This window comes from Gouania willdenowi, chromosome 15, assembly GCF_900634775.1.
Source record: "Gouania willdenowi chromosome 15, fGouWil2.1, whole genome shotgun sequence".
Taxonomy (NCBI): Eukaryota; Metazoa; Chordata; class Actinopteri; order Blenniiformes; family Gobiesocidae; genus Gouania; species Gouania willdenowi.
Window position 1 is genome coordinate 15,665,903 of NC_041058.1, and position 22,797 is coordinate 15,688,699.

General features: G+C 36.7%; 1 protein-coding gene across 1 annotated transcript in view; it reads left to right on the forward strand.

Moving 5' to 3' along the window:
* hpse2 (heparanase 2) overlaps positions 1 to 22,797 on the forward strand; it is a 50,904-nt gene that overhangs the window by 15,367 nt on the left and 12,740 nt on the right. Inside the window, exons 4-6 of the mRNA XM_028468604.1 lie at positions 15,750 to 15,923; positions 16,645 to 16,816; positions 20,111 to 20,158. Of these exons, the coding sequence (XP_028324405.1) occupies positions 15,750 to 15,923; positions 16,645 to 16,816; positions 20,111 to 20,158 (394 nt within the window). The remainder of the gene's footprint in view (positions 1 to 15,749; positions 15,924 to 16,644; positions 16,817 to 20,110; positions 20,159 to 22,797) is intronic.

Here is a 22,797-nt window from a genome sequence, read left to right on the forward strand (position 1 = left end):
TTCTTGTCAAGATATCAACAGTGATGTCAGCATAGCACGAAAAACTCTTGATTACACTTTATTTTTTCTACCTTTCCGACATGACCTACTACACAAACCCAAAAGTGTCTCTGCTTTCTTAATCAAAACAATATTTAGTGACATTACGCACAGTTCCATGTGTTTGCAACATGCCCTGAGAGAAATGACAGCAACCTGCAAACGAATGTCATTTTAATAGCCTGATGCATGGGGAAATGTTTGAAAAGCAGTCCTTCCTCTCCTGTGATTTTTTGGCATGACGTCTTACCTCCACATTCTCCTCAGAAATTTCAAAAACATACGTTTTGTGTCAAATTTCAAACCATGGCACGGTGTTCTTGACTTTTTTGAGTATCAATGAGAAAGACATATTGCAATGCTAATCTCTTGAGGTTAAGTAGAATGCTACATGTATCTATCTATGTACTGTCTGCTGTGTATCTTTTGGCCACCTATTGGTCGACATCTTTCTTTTATCAAACATGTCTCTCTAATTACCAGCGAGACACGTTTTATTTCCCCTAAGTTGACTCCTAGGCTGTCTTGTGTTAAGATTGCCCTGTTTGTTCGTGTGTTTACGTGTCTACATTTAATAGTCGTGTGTGAAGTTTGTGCTGGAAGTAAAGAGTTGATGGATTAGAAATCTGTAACCACAGTTTTAGGGGTGAAGAATTTAACGCTAATGTTTCCTCTTTCAACTACTTACACAGGAATTTAACACACTCATTAGCATCACACAAATGTTTGCAGTGTGCACTAGTATGTGCCTGTGCTCCATAAGGGAGGCTTGGTTTTCCTTTATGGTGGGAAAAAAAACATTGTGTTTTTTTAATGTTGGAAATAAAGTTTTCCTTTCAGGGAATTTATTTGATTATATTTGAGGTCTCTGCCTTTGCACACCATTATTAATCCATCAATTAATACTCTAATATAGTAATTCCCAAATGTATTCAGTTGTGCCCACCTTTGAAGAATAATACATTTTTAATTCCAACTCAACACAAAAAAAACCTTTATTATAGATTTGCACTGAAATGAAATTTCTTGGCTGAAACGGAAAACCGAAAATAAGGAAAACACTGAAATGTGTTGTTATGCAAATTATTGGCACCATTGCATTTATAGCTATGACTGTGAAATATGTTTCACTTTATTGAGAACATGAGCTGCACTAAACAGTCATTCATTGTCAGCACACTGTGCACATCTCCATCTCAAAGCGGGTGCTCCGCATTCTTCAACATTCAAGTAATGAGCTTTATAATGCGTATCAAACACAGAGGATTCATATAGCTCTACCTAGGAGGCGTGTCCTCTGGAGCCAATGCACTAATGAACCATGAAAATTATAACCACATTATTATTACTGTGAAAAAACACAACATGTATAATTTTTGAAGTTTAAAGATCACATGTTAATTATGGGTAATTTGGTTTGTTGAATTTTGAACTTGATTTTAATTCATGGTTTGGTAACAGGGTATTTCCACTTCTACTGGTTGTAGGTGCCCATTGGCAACTTTATGTAACTATCCTTGGAGGCCCCTAATGATGGCTGCTGATCCTGCTGCTGCTTGTAAACAATTATTGTATTATACCCTGATCACAGTAGATTCAAACACTACACAAAAGCAGTTATTATAACAATGCTCCCTTCTCTTTATTTAAATTTAAGTAAAGGTGCAAGGAATAAGAAATTATCTGTGATCTAAATCACCTGCCATTGGTCCAAAATCTATGTAAATATACACAATATGCATTGAGAATCAACAGCATACTGTACAACTTTCGAATACTCCTATAGCACAACATTCCCATTAGTCAAGCTTTACTTTTATTCATGTAAATTTTAAGGAAAAACGCTTTGAGAATGCCACGCTTCCTTCATGGCGACGTGTGAATCCATTTTTATTCCGGCTGGTTTTCCCTCACATGGAACATATGGCTGCTTGAACCTTGTCAGAGACCATCTATCACTCCTTAGCGTCCTGCTGAGCTGGAGATTCACAGCGCTGCTCTCAGTCCTCAAAATGAGAAAACAAGAGCTTGAGTGAGCAAAGTCGGCTAAAGAGTGTAGAGAGAGAAAAGATGATGAATGAAAGATGTGGAAAAGAAAACAGTGAAAAAAGAGATTTTTTTTTTCTTAAATTAATTTTTAAAAGAGCAAGTGTGTAAAAAGCCTCAAAACATTTGCTCTCATTAGATACTTTAGTAAACAGGTATTTGGGGTTTCAACTTTGAGCCTTTGCGGCCAACACAGGCAGTTTATTTGAGTTGATGCTGCCAGCTTTAGTAGAGTAATACGCTTCCATCAAGGATGAATAATTCTGTAAATGCTGAGATTTCTGTAGCTTATAGATAAACAAACTAAAACCCAGAGAGCTTGCAAAATCTAAAATCACCAACAAAGTCATGTTAATCCCACCCCTAATTCATTTTCTGCCCTAAATGTATTTTTCTTAAGCTTACAGTCAGAAAACAAAACATTAATGAAGATTATTATTATTATTATTTAAGATTATTGTGGCAAACCCAAACAATTCAAGATAATCTTTGAATGTGAGTTTGTAAAAGTCTTTTTTTACACACAAAGTTGTAGCAAAAAAAAATCACGTTGATTTAACTAACATGCTTCCCCTGTTGAATACATATGTAAGAAACTATAGCTCAACAAGCTCCTGAGGCATCACTGCTGGCTGTACGTGACCTCTGACCCTCAGTTGAAACGAGAACACGCATGTGCCTCAGAGGGAGGCGTGAGGAAGCTACTTCCTAATTATCCCATGTGAAGATGGTGTCTGTAAAGCACAGTCTGTTACTACTTAACGAGAAATGGAAAACACGTTTAAAATAATGAAATAAAAATCAAAGTAGAAATTATGACAGACGTTTTTTCATCAGGAATTTTTTTTTTTTTTTTTTTTACAAAGTTCTGTTTATGATTAGTTAGATTTCCAGCTTGGTAAAAAAAAATATTATCTGATCAGTTGATATCCCTCTTTGTTGGTTTAGGCCGATTACATTTCACTTGCAAAGGGGTGGAAAAAATCCAGTAAATTTTCATGGAAACTATTTTTATTTTATATTTTAATTACCATAATTTCCAATATTTGATGTTAATGTTTTACATTATGTTAAATTACATTTTTCTCGACTATATTTCACACCCCTGTTAAGGCCCGACCTTTAATTTAGTAAATTCCCTCTTTTTTTTTTTTTTTTTTTTTTTATGAATAATTCTCATAAAAAGTTTCCAACTTTGAAAATATCCTGAATTTTGCAACTCCAGTTAAAAATTATAGTTGTGTTTTTTATTTTATTACTTTGCATCGATGCTAATATTTATGTTAGTTATTTTAAATTACTCCTAATTTCCAGTTAATTCCAATAAATGATTTAGATTAAAAGTTAGTATTTTTTTAATGCTCCCAAAATTCCCTGAGCTTAAATTCCAATGAAGATTTATATTCTGCATTTTTTTCCAACCTCACCAAACCCTGAGAAATATCTATCATTAAGCTGGACAATTGCTTTAGTTGCATGACTTTTTGCACAATTATGAAAAACTATGGTGGAAGCTTATTTATCCTTGTTTGAGTCAAGGTAATCCTTAAAGTTCCATATTTTAGGAAATGAAAAAAAAAGTCTAATTTCCAGCATATTGTTGTTTTTCTATAAATGGTAAACATACCACCCAGAGACTCTATTTTCTGCTTTTGTTTGTTTAAAAAAGTCCTGATTACTAAGGTGTGTGTAGTAAATGTGCTACAGTTTTGTTTGTGCTTGTTTTTATTTGAAGAAACATTATAAACTGAAGTGAGAGAAGTTTGATGGGTGGTGTGTTTTTATCAGACGGGGCTTTAAAATGTAAAATCTTCATGTTCGTACCCATATTGTGTTTTTGTTTGTTAGCAAATCTATAAAAATGTGTTAGAAACTTGGGCAGACACATATGGAAGCTACTTCGAGCTTGGCTGTTGGGATGGTAATCTACTTTTGTAGAGACCCACAACAGATAGCGGTTTGGCAGCAGCTTAAGATCACTCACCTCCAGAGGGTTTATAGGCTCATTAGAGCAGTAATGGAAGCTTAACGTTTGATATGGAACCAAATTGTTTTCTTTGTAATTTGCAAAAGTGTTTGTTTTTCCAGTTTTTCTCAATTGGTTTAGGTATTCATTAATTGTTGCCTTGGGTTTTTATTAGGAGATACAATTGGATGCCAGTTAAGGGAGGGTTAACTTTTTACAGCATTCATCCCTTTAGTTCACATTTGAAACATGGAGCAGCACAGTGGTGAAGTGGTTTGTGCTTCTGCCTCAAAGCAAAAAGGAAAAAGGAGTTCAATTCCCAGGCAGAAAATGTTCCTGACACCCAAAATGGTTTGTTTTTGTGCCTTGCCTTCTGTGTGGAGTTTACATGTTCTCCTTGTGATTTAGCTAGTTTTCTTCAAATACAACAGCTTCATCCCACACTGCAAAAACATGTATGTACTGTAAGTCCTTAGATTTTCCTAAATTAAATTTCAGGGTTTCCCATTTCCATGTCATGTTATACATTTGTGTTTGTTCCCCGTTTCATCATCTAATATCAAAATTGAGACGGTCAAGGTGAAATAACGTGAGATTATGTTGCTAAATGTTAGCCACAAAGCTAAACCCTCAGTCATTCGTTAAATCGTAAAAATCCCGAGGGAATGCATGAAATGGTCCAAAGACATTATTATTGAAACCATTAATTACTGCCAACCGGCAAACCCCCCTCGCATTTTTCATGAAATCTCGCGCAGCCTGGTGATTGGAGATGCTTCTATTGTGAAGTACAGTACATCCAGGTAAAATGACCAACAGATCAACTAATACACCAAAGAGCTAAACCTGTTTTTTGCGAGCACCTTTTCAGATTTGATTGCAGTCTGAATGCCTTGTTCATCACAACGCATTAAAAACCCATTTCAGGTGAAGCTTTGCATTATTTTTCAATCACAGGTTAACTGAGATTTTGAACAGAATTATTGATGGAATTGGACTTATTTGTTTCATTTGTCACATTTTCTAGACATTCAGTCACCCGTTTATTTGATAGTGTAAATGTGTGATATTTTATTGCATGTAAAAACTTCCATGAAATGGGTCAGACGGATTTTTCTGTCAGAACTTGAATTCCAATTTTTCCGTCCATTTTACCCATATGTATATTAGGTTAAATGGTTTTACTGAAATTGCCAGTAGGAGCAAATAATGAATGGATTTTCATCTTTGGCGTCCTGTCCAGGGGTAGCTTATAGCTTAGAGCATTACTGTTTATGATGCTGTAAAAGAAATATAGAAAAATAAGTGGAAAGAGTAAAAGTAACTGAATGTTGTAACTTGATCTTAGGCATTGAAGCATTTTATTTAGCTGGTAGCCTATTAACTCTAATATTATGATCAGACCAAGGGTTGGTCAGACAACCTTATTTTTTTATTTTAGGGAGTTTTATGAGTCCACAGGCATGTAATTAAATTTGTCTTGGTCAAATAAAGGATGCACGGAAAGAAGGGGAATTGAATTTTGGGGTTATTTACCTCAAACCTGCATTCCCTCAGGGAGTTTACATCAGTGTTTGCAAGGGCACAGGCAAGAAGAGGCCAAGTGAAATCTTTCTCTGAGGTTTTGAACTTTTGCTGTGAATGGCAGGAGCTGACACCTCTAAGCAGGAGCAGATGCTTGGCTTGCTTTGGCTTGGCCTGGTCCTTTCCCTGGCAAAGGAGGAAAGTCAGGATTTGATTGAGCCAGCATGCCCCACTAGCAGCACTAATAGTCTTGCTGTGGATTATTGGATCTCTCCTCATTTATTGTCCACTGCCCTCAAAGCCCTTCACTGTAGGTCTAAGAGAGACATGGGAACAGAGTTAGAGAAAAAAGTAGCTTAATCTTGTTCTCACCAAAAGTGAAGTGGATGCTGCAGGGGATTCTGCACCATTATGTAAAATGTTTCCAATATTTTTTGCATAAATAATTTTAAAAAAAGATTAACTTCATGATGTCCTTGCCAATCATTCATATTTGACAAATCCAAAAAATAAAAATGTTTTTATTGCCTGTTAATGTCTTTGTAGCCAATTCCAAGTCTGCTTTCAGGGAAAGGCTAAATATATTTTAAACATTCTGTCCTTCAAACTAGACAGACTGGAATCAAGAATCCCAGTGAGACAGATATATTAAAGGCAGTCGAGACAATGATTTCCCAGTTAGGCCCTTTCAGAGTAGCGAACAAATAGCCACACGTACTGGTGTCAGAGAGAGAGTGAGAACAGATGTGATAAATCATGTGTAAACTTAAGAGAAGCATTATTGAGGTGAATTAATTTTACAGTCTGGATGCGGAGTGATGGTTGTCACTCTGCCTTGAGCGGCAGGCAGCCTCGATCACAGCCGCCTCTGTGAGTTCTCTGCTGGGGAGGGGCTGACGACAGCACCCGCTGCTCATGGCAGTAACTACAGAGTGATACGGGCATTCATGTCAGAGTCTCTAAAACACCAGAAAAATCTCCATTAACACAAGATAAAGTCCATACATTTGTCATTAGTTTCTATTGAGAAAAAAGTCGCTAAGAGCATTCACAAAAGACACCGGTAAGGGAGGCTAAGTTTCGGTTTTGGTTTCCAAACGGAACGGAGGGAGGATTCTACAAACTGCAGCTTTAAGTAGGGGGACAATAAGGAATGAGAAGCAGGTGGGAATATCAGAGAAGGAGTATTGTATTAAAAAAGAAGAGAAACCTATTCTACACCAACCACTAAGAATATAAAGAACTGTTTCTATCAAAGGGTGAAATTGGTTCAGATTACCAAAGTCTGCAGAGTTGAATGATTACCCAATCATTGCATTCAGGTGCGTTGAAGCGGAAAACGTCTGCAACAACCAGGACATGGTCTCACTCTGTCTGGAATTGGAACTGGAAGTGGAAATGCCTGCTCTAAATCTTACAAACTGCTCATTATATCCACCATCTTTAAAAATCTGGACTGGTGTTTTGAACATTGAGTACCAGTTTGATAGTGAAAAGGAGATAAAAAAAAAAACAATGTTTTTTAAGGTTTATAAAGACAAATTATCATCAGAAGTGATATGACAATGATGAATGTATAATTAATGCATTTTTTTTTTGCACTATGGGCATAATTTAGAAGTTTTTGTCAAGACAACTTTTTTTATTTCAACACTAAAAATCTTCAGAATCACTTTAGCTAAAAAGCATTAATACTTAATTACATTGGACATTTTTTTTTTTTTACCAAAATATTATTATTAAAACTTGATTAAAAAAAATGTGTTTATATTATTTTTTCACTAGCAGAATACTAGGCGTGGCTTGCATTTGTTTACAACTACTATGTTCTTTGGACTATTTTACATATCATTAAACCGATTGAAAATTATTTTTCCTTAAATCATACTTAGGCAATGTTGACATTCTTTTAAAGATTTTGAGGAAAAATGGTTATTGTTTTACGTAACTGTGTTATTATTTTATTTCTTCTTCTTCAATAATCGTCATTGTTTTTTGTTTGTGAAATTTCAAATGACCTACAACCACATTGGAACATTCCTTCAACATTTCCTAACTTTTCCCCGGAATCTGCGACTATAAAGGAGTAATTACCTGTAAAAGCTGTTTTTAATTCTGCAGGGTGATCGTGTGGCTGTTTTATCTCGCTGTGTATGTTTAATAGAGGACCAAACCTTCAGTTGAAGTGAAGCATAAGAAATGTGTGTGGATATAGTTTGAGAGTAGCAGATGATTACTGTGATTATGGTGATTATTCCAGCAGTAAAGGGAAGCCTGTTACTGTGTTTGCTTTGCTGTCCTGCTTGGGATCTGGTCTTTATAACCCTCATTCATCACATGGACTGGGATCAAAGATGGCCCTCTTGCTCTGGGAATGCCGCAGATGTCTCGTGTACCCAGATAAATGTTTTTTTGCTCGTGTTCTGCCAGTTTCATCATTTTTCAAACAGGAGATTAATGAAAGCTGTTAAGGAATACATTTATAAAAAATGCAGGGTGTGATTTTTTGACAGATTGCCTCTGCAAAGACGTGTAAAAACCTGACAGGGTGTGCAGAAACAGAGTACGGTTCATTTACTCACCCCAAGCAATTAGGATTGCATTTGTCAAACATGGAAAATAATTTGAGCAATCTATTTAGTGTGTTTTGGTTCTTATGAATATGCATACAGGCTCGGGTGCTGATATGGCCAATTAACGGTGTGGTGATGCGTTTCGATTAGCGCAAGACAGATGCACAAACGAATGCTGAGGTAATTAAATGAAGGCTGGCCTCTGGTAAATGAATAAATGAATGTTCTTGATAGGCCTGTCACTTTAACGCGTTAATTGCGATTAATTAATTACAGGAAAAAACAACGCTTTTTTTTTTTGTTAGCACTCCAAACAGCGCGGAACCTTTCTCATTTTAAGAGTTAAATGGTAAATGGTAAATGGACTTGATTTTATATAGCGCTTTATCACCACACTGAAGCAGTCTCAAAGCGCTTTACATATCAGCTCATTCACCCAATCACTCTCACATTCACACACCAGTGGGACAGGACTGCCATGCAAGGCGCTAGTCGACCACTGGGAGCAACTTAGGGTTCAGTGTCTTGCCCAAGGACACTTCGACACATAGTCAGATACTGGGATCGAACCCCCAACCTCTCGATCAGAAGACGACCCACTACCACCTGAGCCATGGTCGCCCGAGTTTATGGTATACCCTTAACACTGATGCACAGACTACAATAACAAGACTGCCGAGCTGCTCAGCCTTGTTTGTGTTAACTTTTGCTTATAATAAAAATGTTGGAAGGAAAACTAAAGCCTAGTTGTGTGCAAATTGTGCAAGAAGAGATTTTGTAGCCCCCGCTACCACCTCAATGTTAAACATGTAGCAGCTCGCACGGACAGCTCACGCGGGCACTCGGACAGTGCTAGCTGCAACATGCTAAGAGAGTGCCCTGACTGGCAAATGAACAAACTCACTGGATAATTATTATTTTCTGAAGAAGAGAAAAAGCAACAACTTCGGTGTCAGAAAAGTATTCTTACTGTTTATGATGTGCTAACTTATAGCACTACATATGACGTTTTATTTCATTAATATTTTCTATTATTTGGAGATTGACAAAAGTACACATTAATAAGACAGGTGTAGCCTTTGGAACTAGTCTCAAATACTATGTCTGCATCTGTTCAAGTTTGTTAAAAACAATAAATGACTTTATCAAGCCACTTTGTTATATATCAATGTTTTGATCTGCCACAATATTGTGATTTAAATGAAAATAGCTCAAGTTAAGGGCATTTCCCTGCCATTTTTAGGTGCGATTAAAAAATAAATTAGATTAATTAATTAATTACAGAGCATTAGTCGCACATTTTTTTTAATCTCTTGACAGCACTAGTTCTTGACTCGATTTTGAGCTGTGTGCTGAGCACAGACTTCAATCTTGTCTGGCTTTTACAGGTTTGGGCTTAAAAAAAGAATTTCGGGTTCGTACGAGTTTGGGCCAGGTCGGTCTAACTTTTGAGGCCCGATTACATCTCTAGGACCTAGTGAATCTCACTTCACAGCAAACAGATGCAGATCTTCAAGAGTGTTTAGCGCTAACTTTGCTCTCAAACTGCAGTATGTTACAATTACGTTGTTGTTTAACTGAATGAAACACTGATACTGGAATCATTACTCTAAAAACGAAATCATTATAAGGAGGCTAAACTAATGAAATATGAATTTAAGTGGTTCAAGAGACTACAGGGTATTTCTTGTTTCTTTTATTTTAGAGAAAGATAACAGTTAATGATTAACCTTGAGAGATTTAAGCTTTTCCAGTTTACTATATATAAATCATCCAACTCTAATCAGACCCCTGTGATATTTAGTTGTGGTTTCAGGTAGCAAAAAGACACATTGGTGTTGCCCCCTCGGGAAAAGTGTTTCCACACACCTTGTTTCTTCAAAAGCCAAACATGGTGAGGTCATTAGCCTCTAAAAGGCGTACTTTTCCCAACAGGGAGTGATAGACAGCAACCAGTGCCAAACAGATGTGAAAACCACTCACACCCCATAAGCAGTTCCCTCACACCCTGTTCCTCCAACAAGTGGTTTGAGTTACATGGCTCAAAGCCACTAAGAGACAGTTGATGCTATTTTGTCCCATTATCTGTCATTGATTTGTTATCTTCTGCTGCTCGTAGTCTACAGACCAGCGTGGACAGGCACACAGCAGCACAGGCTGGATTTCCTTTTCAGTGCACGGTCCATGTTAACATACCAGCCCCGTTACTCACCAGTTCTGTCAACTTGCTCTGCGTTTCCCTGCACAGATTTCACAGAAGATGGCCACACGCATGTCTACTAACAGCAAGTTTGCAAATTTAGGTAATCTCTCTCTCTCTCATATACCAGCTTTCACACATGCACACACACACACACACATGCGCACGCAGGCATCAGACTCCCTTTAGCAACAGAATTAAAAACAGGTGCCCACCACATATCTCACATTCTTCCAAAAAACAAATGTGGTTTGACCTGAATGGTTGTGCTTGACTGGTGTATGAAAGAGGAGTCCATTTGGTCGTGTATGTGCGTGCGTGTGTGTGTGTGTGTGTGTGTGTAAACAAGGAGGCGTTGGGTTCTGCGCAACATGCCGGTGGAGAAGTTCAGACACACTTTATATTGGAACCACATTTCTCATTCTTCATAACCCCTGCCTATAGTGTCAAGTTAACATCAGGATAAAGTGCAGATACACCATGCGGTAATAGCAAAGCGCCACATTTAAAGGCTTTCTGGAGGGTGACCGTAACGGTCTACTAGTCCTTCCTTGGCCAATATGGAAGAAGGACCAAACAACATTAATAGGTGCTAAGAAACCTTTGACTATCTGCTGAAACCAATGGCAATTGGACATGTCAGATGCCAAACAGCTTTGCTTCATTCTAAATGTCTTTCTCTGTAGACCTAGAGGATCCGGTTAGTGAAGTAACTGATTCAATGAGAAACAGAAGGCACAGGGTTTGTTACAAAAAGTGAAAAAGTGATTGAAACCACAACAGAGGCCCTCATGATAAATACATACCTCTTGCATTTGGTATTGATTTGTTTTTTTTTTTTACAGTTTACCTTTAAACCTCAAATTATGTTATCAACAATAGTTTACAGTTTATAGTACCAGTAAACTATTTTAAAGGCACATTGATGGCTGAAAAGAACCAACAAAGCTATTTACAATGCTAACGCTTTGGGCCCACAAACACAGCCGGACACCTGTACTGTAGGTGTGTTTTGCTAGTGTACAATTAAAAGACTGGTAGATATAACAGCCTGATAGATATGGGATTTTTAGGGACTGGTAATGGGGGGGGGGGGGGGGGGGTGAAAATGCTAATATCTAAAGTATCTGCTGATACATGAAATAAGAACATTGATTTACACAAGATTTACACAAATTCAAATACCCAAAATGTGATTCAAGACAAAGAAGCAGAACACGACTACCGGTACATTAAAATAAAGAACTTTAAGTAGTAACACAAGTCAACACAAGGATTATAAAGCCACTGATAAGTAACAAAAGGCAATCTGTATTTCTGGAATACAATGTAGAAACATATTCAAAAGGGCAGTTGTTAAAAGTGCAAACAGTAAACATTGATGAATCAAAAAAGGCAAAATGTAACTGTAAACAATTAACTCGTGCACTTCTAGTGTTGTCATTTTGTAATAATTACTGCTGATTCTTATCATGCAGAAAGCACAGCATAGAGCCACAGAATTTCTACACAGCAAAAAGTTAATACATCAGTTACATATCATAGCCCAATCAATTAATCAGCCCGACCTCGATTAATAAGTGGTAGCTGAAATCGGCCCGATTAATCAATTAATCGGTCAAGCTGTAGTTATACCTAACATTATGTTGTCAGGCCCATTACTAGGCTTATTTTTTGGTTAATTTTAGTCCAAATCAAAAGCGATTTTACCTTGAATCTGCGATAGTCAAACAGCAGAATGTATAATGCAAAGTTTATCTAATAGCAATTAACCTACTTAATACACTTACTATACATGCACAGTCAGCTGTCATTTATGTTGGCCTAAAGTTTACCAAACATGTATTTCTTCAATCATTACTGTTGACGTGGGATTGCCATGAAAGTCGAAATATTTGCAATGCTTTCTTTTAAATTAGAGCATTATTTCTAAACTGTTCATTTTGCTCATAGCTTAAATGATTTAAAACACAACAGCGTCTGTCCAACTTTTGATTAAAAGTAGAAAAAAAAACAACATACATTGCCCATGGGAATCGTTTCCAACATTGGGCTGTGTGCTTTTATTTTTAGAGCAAACTATACATCAATGTCTAAGATGTGTCAGATACAAGTCTTTTGAGTCTTTTGAAAACTTACATACAACATTCCACATTTTTCCTACATTTTTCATCCTCTCAACTTGTTTGTTTTAAATCTTTCCCTGAAAAAGTGAATGCAAATTTATTTCTTTCCTCAATGCAAGCTCCACAAAGAACTGCTATATGCAGCTAAAAAGTTCAAATGTGTCTTCTCATGGGAAACCCACCTTTAGATTGTGATTTTAATCAAGTTTCTAAAATTTGTCTGCGGTGTGAAAAGCTTTGTGCCTGCACACAGATCTCTGTTTTCCACAATCTAAGCAGAGTTTTGTAAATGAGGCATAGCGGTCACCAGTCCGATAGACACTTTGACAATATCCAGACCTCACTGTCCTCCACTGCACACAAATACACAAAAGCACGCAAGGACTTTCTCAAGGTTAGATGTTTATTTCTGTCTCAACTGCGTGTGAGAATAAAGTCGGACCTATTTAACTTTATTTCCATTGCGTTATCGTTGCTGAGAACATTGTAGACACGTTTTACAGTCCTTTGCCACATGTTCATTGTGTTTCAAGCAAATGCAATAGTTGTGAATCTAAAATACATTATAACATGTCACTAGAACTGTATTTATTACTGATCAAATTTACATTGTCTGATTTGGCAGCCATTGCTGGTGGGTGTGTGTCAATATGCTGGTCATCTTTGGGGTTTTTTTTTTTGGAGCGTTTCAATTTTTGTTTGAAAAAATCCAATATTCTGACTTACCAGGTAACAAATACAGCAACAGTTTGATAATTCCCCTTTTCTGTTCTTTCCACTGGTGTGGCCATTGCTCATGAGGCAGGTTGGGGGTGCAATACCCTAAAAGTCAGGCTCCTAATCCCACTTGACAGCAATGGTTCCATTAGTTACTTGCTAAAGTAGAGGTGGATGGATAAACGCATGGATAAATGGATTGATTGATTGATTGATGGATGGACGGATGCCTTATTTTAGCAGTTGGCTGATGTGTCCTTCTACTCAGATCTCAGGTAAAGCAACACCTGGAATCACTCATTCTGTCAGCCACATCTGGTGCTACTTTTTCCTTCCCGATGCCCCGACTGCGCTCAAGCAGACACACACAAATCAGATTTATCCACTTGGGAGAGAGGTTATGATAATAGCAGATATGATAATACACATTAATGATCGTTATTGATGAGGTGGAAAACAGAGATTATACAACTAAAGTGCTTTATGCTATAGAATGAATGTCAATGGTAGTATTTTTTTATATATTGTAATGCAGGTAGGCTTTAATTAGAAAAAATGTTGTTATCTCCTGGAAGCATAAAATTAAAGCTAGTTATAGAAATGCTTCCGATGGGATGCTTTTAGAAGTGTTTTCCTGTTCCTTTTTAGTAGGGATGTCCCGATACAACTTTTTCCCTTCCGATACGATACCGATATTACAGCCTTGGTGATTGGCTGGTACCGATATCGATCCGATGCGATATCAGCACTAATCATACATACTTTTATTACTCATTCTGTAGTGTGGAATGTTAGAAGGCTTGATCAAGTGTTGTTACTCAAACCGAGAACAACAGTCAGCAATTCAAGTTCACTTCAGGCGGGGACAAAAACAACAAAAACTTAACGGAACGCATATAACGGAGATTTTAGATGCAGTCCGATAAAATATCATATTCGTTTTCTGGCATCAATATCGGATTGGGACACCCCTACTTTTTAGTATCTTAATGTGCATCTCGAGTTCAGAAGGTTATATTGTATAGTGTGTCATCATTTTTCTCTGCATGCATGGACTTTCTCTGTGTTCATACTGTCCTATGTGTGTGAGTGCAACCTTTATTTTGACAAGGACTGCTGGGATAGTGACCCGAGTCCAAATAAGCTGGATATAAACCAGGGGTTTTCTAACTTTTTCTGCCACGCTGCCCTTAATAGAAGAACATTTTTTCAGTTTGTTGATGTGAACCATAAATAGTTTGACTTGTTCACCTTATAAACTATTCTCCATGCTGTTTCAGTCTTATTTGACTGATGTCTGATAAAGAACGGAGGCGGCCGACAGGGTCATAAGTCCTGTCTATTGCCTTCAGACGCCAACTTATACATTTACTGGTATATATTAATATTATAATGAATTGGGTTTTTCTGCCTTTCAATGAAGATAGTGATCATAACTGTTAAAAAAAAAGGTCTGCAAAAAATCCAGATTTTAGGGCCGATTCATCTTTGTCTAGTTTTTTTTTTCCGCAAGGGTCAGAGTTCAGTGTAACATTTACTTTAAAAGGATTATTCCAAACAGATTGAATTTCAAAATAAAAGCCACAGGTATCAGGAAGCATCCTACTGTCACTCATGAAAATACAAACCCTATAAGCACTTTTGGCATTGGACGGTATCAGCGGTTGGCCCTTATCCATTAATGCAAATGGCTCGGGGTTGTTCCACATTCTGATGGAGATTGCAGACATGAATGTGAGTGAACAGTCAGCTGCAGAAATGCACTTTGCCTGATGCTTTGAGGAGCACATCACCACAGGAGGCCGTGATGGGAAAATCACTCCAACTAGATTCTCACTGAAATAATGTGAAGATGTTGGAGTTGTAAATATATGAGGAAATATACTTATAGTGTATATTATTATTATTATTATTATTATTTATTTATTTATTTATTTATTTATTTATTATTTTTTATTTTTTGTTTGTTTTTTTATTGATCCCAGGGGAAAATTGCTCCAGAAGTATTTTGAATGAAAAGAAGAAACACTAAAACATAGAAAAGAAAAAGAAAAATACATAATTAAATTAAAGACTGTTAATTAAATAGGGATTAAATACAAGTGCACACCTCCAGTAAAATATAATACAATTGTACAAATATACAAATACAGTTAAGATATAGGATGGGAAATAAATGGCAAAAAAACAACATCAATTCAATCATATTTTTTTATTACTGTTTAGTTTTTGCAATATATTATCATTTGATTTAATTTGACTCAAACTACTCATTGAAATGTTTTAAGATGGAAAAAACTAAACAAAGCCTAAAATGTATTACAACACTGCAACAGAAAATGATGAATGTGAAGAATAAATGTGCGTATCATACTATAGCCCCGGGCACAGACAGTCACCGATCTGATTTACATCTTTTTTTCGGCACATTGGGGCACGCGAATCAGAACCACTAGATCTTTGGGCTTCATGTGTTTTTCATCATGTTTTTACAGTCATACGACTCCAGATGCTTCGGAAAGAATCAAAGTTACAACTGCTTTGTGGGTTTTTCCCAGCCAGGTCTTTAGACAAACTGTACAACTTTGCGGACTGCGCCGGCCTGCACCTGATTCTTGGACTCAACGCTCTGCACAGAAATCCAGACAACTCATGGAACACCTCCACCACACTGAGCCTCCTGAAGTATGGCGCGGGAAAGAAATACAATATATCCTGGGAGCTGGGAAATGGTCAGTACTTGAAATCCTTCAAAATATCTAGCATGAAGTGGAGATGCTCTTTGTGATATCATTACTATTTTAATCATTTTTGGGTTGTTTCATTTTATTCATACATTTTAGAAAACAAATTTTAAAAAAACAAGTTAATCTCTACTACTGGTATTCTTATTAGAATAATGTGTGTGTGAAGACCTCTATAAAGAGCAGATGAGAATGGTTGTGATTATGGTTTTTGTTTGTTTTTTTTTTTTAAAGTTTTTTTTTACAATAAAAAAATAATAAAAGCTTAAGAAATGTTATTATAGGAAAGCGAAACATCAATTACATTTCTTGAGATTTGGCAATAAATGTAAAAACTACATAAAATGTAATAAAACCAACCTTCTTCTGGGTGATGCCCCCACAATAACAATGCACCACATGTTATGCAAAGATGTTAGGCCACAAGCTACTAATAAATTGTAAGGTTCATTAACATTCAAAGATTTCTTCATCATTTTCTGGGGAATAATAAAATAAATTTTCTTTGCATACTAAAACTGAAGAATGAAAGTTTCCACTTGTAAAGTGAAATAAAATTTATCTTCTTAATATAGCTTCTTTTACTATAACTCTTTTTCTTCTCAAATCAGACTGTTTTTGTGTGTTTAACTAATTGTTCTGAGTTTGAGTTTATTCCTTCTCCTATTAGCATAACATTAGCATAACATCATGTTTCTATTCTCTCCAGAGCCAAATGCATATCGAAGCATGGTGGGTCGATCAGTTAACAGCACCCAGTTAGCTCGGGACTACACCAAACTACGAACCCTGCTGCAGTCGGTGCGCTACTATCAGAAAGCACAGCTCCTCGGCCCCAACGCAGGGCGACCTCGCAAGAACGCCCTTCTGCTGCTGGACGGGTGAGTCCATGAACAAGAGTCCGCTCTATGTTAGTGTATCATCCTGGGAGGAAAGTGCAGAAGGTTGTGGAAAGAATGCTGCATGTATGTGTTAAATTCTGTCTTTAACACACACACATTCTCACACACACACTCACACACGCACTCACACGCACACACACACACACTGCAGTGTTCTTTGTTTATAGATTTCCACTCTGCCGGTTTCAGGGTCCGAGCTTGGTTTAGACCTTGTCAGCCTAAATAAAGTGTCATCTGATTAATAACGTGACGGCATGATGTTCCACCTGCTTGTTTCTCCCAGAAGCTGCATGCACTCTGGTTTGATATCTTTTTCCTTCTCCAGTTAGTCTAAAATTGTAAAATTCACACACTTTGTGATGCAACAATGAACTTGATAATCTGAATGTAGTTATCCACAGTAACAGTCATATACAAACTTAATTTAATACCTCTAATAGACAACATATTTTAGGATATCAAAGGACATTAAAGTTCTTTATTATTCGATAGATTTACTTAATCTTTATGAAAAAATGAATGCTCCTTTATTATAAATCCAACTTCTGAACTCTCACCCAGCCCCACTTATATAAAATAACAAGAAATATAAGAAATATCTTTGGAGTCATTTATAGCAACGTTTAGCCTAGAAAAAACAAAGAATATTTTTATTAATATGCCATTTTGGAGGTTTCAGCTAATCACTGTCGTCATCACATCAGTATTGCCTCGTATTTCGTTCCCATAGAAAGTCTATGTATAAAAAGCATTCCAATCTGACGTTTTAGTGCTTAATTACGTGTCATCCAGTTCCTTGGACGTTATTACGCTATTACTAAGAAGACCGGGAACATTACGGTGGACAGGTTTTGACATTGGACTTCCCAGGAAATCAGACTTTGAAATCACAGTCTTGCAGTCTCTACATCCATGCATGTCTTCCAGCTGAAGAAGGAAGAAACCTTAAAATGGGAAGGTCTATGGTATAATTGATATGATTGGATGCCTTCAACCTCATATAACCAGTAGGGAGTTATGTGAATGGTGCTCTTCTTTGAGTAATGACACCCTCCATCACAGTTTGTCAAACACATCAATCCCCATGAGCGTGAGTTAAAAGTGCTTTAATTTAATTTCAATTTTAATTCTTTAACAAAGCGTTGTTATTTCAGTGAGTCGAATAAAAATATTTTAAGGAAGGAAAATTGATGTCGGCTGCCTCGTGTTGTTAGATCAACTATTGTAGCTCGCTTTGTTGGAAGATTTAGCACTTTGAGAAAGCCATGTTTATGGTGTGAGAACCAGTGAGAGACATTTTATATTTCCAAACGAGTAAATATTGGGTTGTGAGCACATGAGTACACGTCATTTACCTGGTGTTCACATTTCACCGCTAGTAGTAAGCACATTGGAGAAAGGTCAGCTATTGGAGGCTGTCGTATTTTAAGCTACACTCTGCCGGTGAACTCTGGGTCTTGCCATCTTTGTTGATATTACTTTGACACCGACCTCCAACCCAAGCATTGGTGCAGACGATGTAAACCCTTTGATGGAGACATTTTTGTGGCCTCTCTCACCAGAATAATACACTCTACAATGAAGCAGATATGTCCAGAAAAGGTTTAAGGAATGCAACTATTTTTAGTTGTTGACTTGGCCTCCAAATCTGCCAGTTCTCAATACAAACACTCATGTGGGACGTTCTGACCAAAAGTCTTTGATAGACGGATTCCCTACTGTGCATCTTCCTGGAATCTGCTGCTAATGTCTAACCAATTGCTACCATGACACATTTATTGAACCATCTGGGCTTTTTTTACTAGCAAAAGGAGGAATTACATCAAATAAGAAAGTGGCCATTATCATTTTCACAGATTGTACTGACGTGTACAAAATGTTTTTGTAAAGAAATGGTTGCCCTTCTTCAAAAGAAAATAATTTTCTTTCCATGAAAAATAACAGAAAAGCAAGAACACCCCCATTTTCCCTCGAAAAATCATGATGAAATGCGCAATTCCAATTCAATCTGGTTTTGTCCAAATCTATTTAGTACCTTTAACGTAATCCTGCTAAAAAACAAATAAACGCCTGTGAAAATATTATTATTTTCAGTTTGAGTCATCACAGAGTTGATGAATAACAGTTATTTTTGCTAAAGTTTTGGAAAAGTAGTATTCCTTGCTGTGTGTGTTTCCCAGGAGATGTAGATATTGTTTTTACAATGTGTATAAAAGTAAAACAGATTGTCTTTGTATTCATGGGTTTAACTGTTAACAACCACCCAATAAAGTCATTTTAGTGTTTGTTTAACATTCCAGTGTTAAAATAGGCCACCAATCCAATTTGACATGTGTATAGTTTTAATTCTCCAAGATACACAAAAAATAATTCCATGAGTGAAACCATTAGTGAATGCATTTTCCCTAACTAAGTATCAATAGTTTACTTTTATTTGTATATAAAAGTGTGTGTTTGTGGGCTCCACTGTGTGTTTGTATAGTGTACCTTTCACACTGATTAATGAGTGTCGGTCCCAGAGTTCTGGGAGGAGGAAGAGGATTAGAATGGGTGGTGAGATGAGCAGCAGGAGAGGGAACGAAGGGAATGGAAGTGGAGTATTCATGGGTCACTCGTGTCACATTTAACTATTGGGCGAATCTTGTGTTTGACACTGTTGGTGCGGCTCTAGTGTTTGACAGCTCGACCACTCTGCTGCTTTCAGGAAATAAGACAAATTAGTTGCTAAGCTGCTTAGCAGTCCAAATGTCAGAGCTGCACAGACTAAACAAGCTGGTGTAGAGAAAGTTGTGTTTCTGTGACATGATGTTTAGAGACAAGCTGTTACCACCAAATATGGAGCGATTTGCGTCAGGAAAACACACATGCACACGCACACGTGCTCACTGATATCTAACAACCAGTGCTAGTTGTTGAGTAATAATCTTGTTGTTTTTCTCCACTTATACTAGACCAAGACTTAATGCAAACAAAGTAATTAAACTCTTTACACCTTTAGCTTGAAAACCTCCAAACTTGAAGTAGTTCAGTGATTGGGGAATATTATTTCTTCCTTTGGCAAATTATTTGCTTTTCATAGTTCAATTTTGCTTTGTTACTATCCACATATATTATTATATATATTTTGTACAGCTGTGGTTGGTACTGGTACTAACTCTTGGGAATTTATGTGTTTTGATAATAAACAGATTAATTTATTTACGATAAAATCTAAAAGGGTTTATTTTAAAGATGACTGTTAACTCATATGTTTTCTGCTTTTTTCTATTATAGGTTTATGAAGAACGCTGGATCTGTTGTTGATGCAGTAACGTGGCAACAGTAGGTATTTTACCCTTTTTTTACTATAAAGCAACAATACAATTGACATCTTTAATGTTCTTACACCACTGGGTGTAGGCTACAGTGTATGTGCAAAAGCCGACAACAATTACAGCTTCATTGTAGATATGCACATCACAACTTTTTGTTTATACACCAAATGGAACAAAAGGAAAACATTCTGAGGTTAATCCAGCCATTCATTCATTCATTTGTATCTTTGGCTTTTTCGTCTCACACATTGTATGGACTCAGAGAGAACACGCAACTTGCAAGGCCAGGCTGAATTATTTGTACAGCGCATTTCATTACAAGGTAACTCAATGTGCTTCACATGATTAAAAGTGAAACTTTCTTTCTGGCCTTTAAACCTGCAGCCTTCTAGCAGAGCATCTGTCCACTCCACTGTGTGACTTTTGAGACTGTGCGTAGAATCAGTAACACCTGCCCTTTGTCCGTTTGCACACAAAGCAGGAATGCATGCAAATATATCTATAGTTAGATCCTTTCTCTCCCTGTTTTATCTGTATCTCATCACAAACAAATGTAAAATGTGTATTCAATGACAGACCCACCAGGTCCTAAGGTGAAGGTCACATGTAATTAGAAAAACGGAAGCAGGCAGGTCTGTCAGTAAGGCCTAGAAAAGCACCACCCACACTGTCAAAATCAAACCAGATGCTCGAGCTTATTCCTTCGGTCAATTAGCCCGTTTTACACTAGAGGTGCAGATTCCAGTCTAACCAGGCTGCGTGACAGAAGATCTGACCTCTAGAAAAGGAGCCAACCCCATAAAAGTAGAGACCACTCATTAACACGTCTACGCCACAGGTTTTTACACCACTGCATCTGTCTCAGGTTACCTTAAGTCAAGCGAAGCAGGTAAGGGAAGCTCAGCTGCATTCATTAAGTTTGCTAAGCGTCTTTGTAGCATGTGGTTTGTTGGAGCTAAAGATGATTAAATAAATTGGTGGAATTATTTTTGAATCTGAAAATTTTGCCAACTCATAATTTTCTGGTATTACTTACCATCACTTTTTTTTACTCGACACTAACTATTTTATGACTAGATGCAAAAACAATCTCTAACTTGATTGCATTTCTCATTCCAAATTAAAACTAGATATAAAGGCTCCTGGAGACTAAATAAGTTGCTAATTTGGGGTTAGAGGCAATTTAATGTGAAAAGGTTGAAAGTTTAACATGGGATCTCATCTCCATCGGCAGCAGGGGGTTAAAAACACTGAATTAATGTTAGTTATTTATATTTACTATAGATTTAGTTGACTAAAAATATTATAAAATTAGTTGCTGATATAAAGTGATATTGTGTTGTCCTAATTGTGTTGTTTTTCTAAGTGACACGTTTGGGTTGAAGACACCAAATGGTTCTTTTGTTTATGTTTAATTGTAGTTCTCTTTTTTTATTTATCCATTTCCTTTCTGTTGCATTAAGAAGCTTTGGTTTGGACACATGCATTATTTAGAAAATAGGTCCAGTGGAAAAATTTTTTGATTGTCTCTTTTTAAGCCTGTTGATGCTAATCCTAAACCTGTTGTGATCGAGATTATTGTATTTTAACATGTATTTGGAGTGTGGAGTGTTTTACAAATTATTATGTTCTCCAGAGGATGATTCATCCCACTGATCTCCTTGTTTTTCTCTCATGTGCTGACATGAGGTTGGCATTTAGCTGAACACTCAAACACTTAACTACACACAGGCTGTCTAACCTGACCTATTGGGCTGGTTTCATGTTGAGAGACTGGAGTCAGTCAGAAGTGTGGGATCATAAGGCTCCCAGTTCAAACTGGGAGAATAGGAGACTGAAAAAAGATTCTGAAAACGTTGCCCTTTCCCACAAGAGTTGCTGTTTAGATGTCTTTAATTGTTCCGGCAGTGTTGTTAACTTGTGACCATGAAACAAGCTAGGCTAAATCCCCCTTGTATTACTCTTGAAAAAGCTATGAGAGAAGATAATGACCACTTGGATCTTGACTCTGAATGGAAAGAAATGCAGACAAACTGTAGATTTTTTTTTTTTTTTTTTTTAATCACACTTTATCTCCAGCAAATCAGAATAAACTTCATACTAACATCTTTCATGGAAAATTAAGAATTGTGGTACTATTTTTTTCTGAGTTGATAGAGGGAAAAAAACCAAAATATTTGTGAGATCAGATATTTGTGAAATCTTTGCTCAGTCCCGTCATAAATTTACTGATGTTTTCATGCGGGGAGTTCATCCTCCTGCAGCTGTGATGCATTGATTGATTTGTTGATATTGCTATCCTACATCAAAGGACAAACCCTCCTCTCTACTCACTGCAAATTGCTTCGTAAATCAGATGGACAGGTCGAGATGCTCCTTTCGGAGTAAATCAGAGTACATTTTAAATGTTAGTAACAATTTTCATATACATTTTGTTTAGTTACGGGGTGAGTTACGTGTCTTTCTTTTTGCATCAAACCCTTAATAATTGCACATTTTTTTTAATTTATTTTTCTTCTGATATCTTGCTTTCTTTGCTTTACCTCATTTCTGTGTTTGTACACCATACTTTTGATTGTTCTAAAAGCAAAGCATTCTTTAATGTTGGGTTTACAGTAAAAACTTTGTACCACAGTTTGAGCAAGT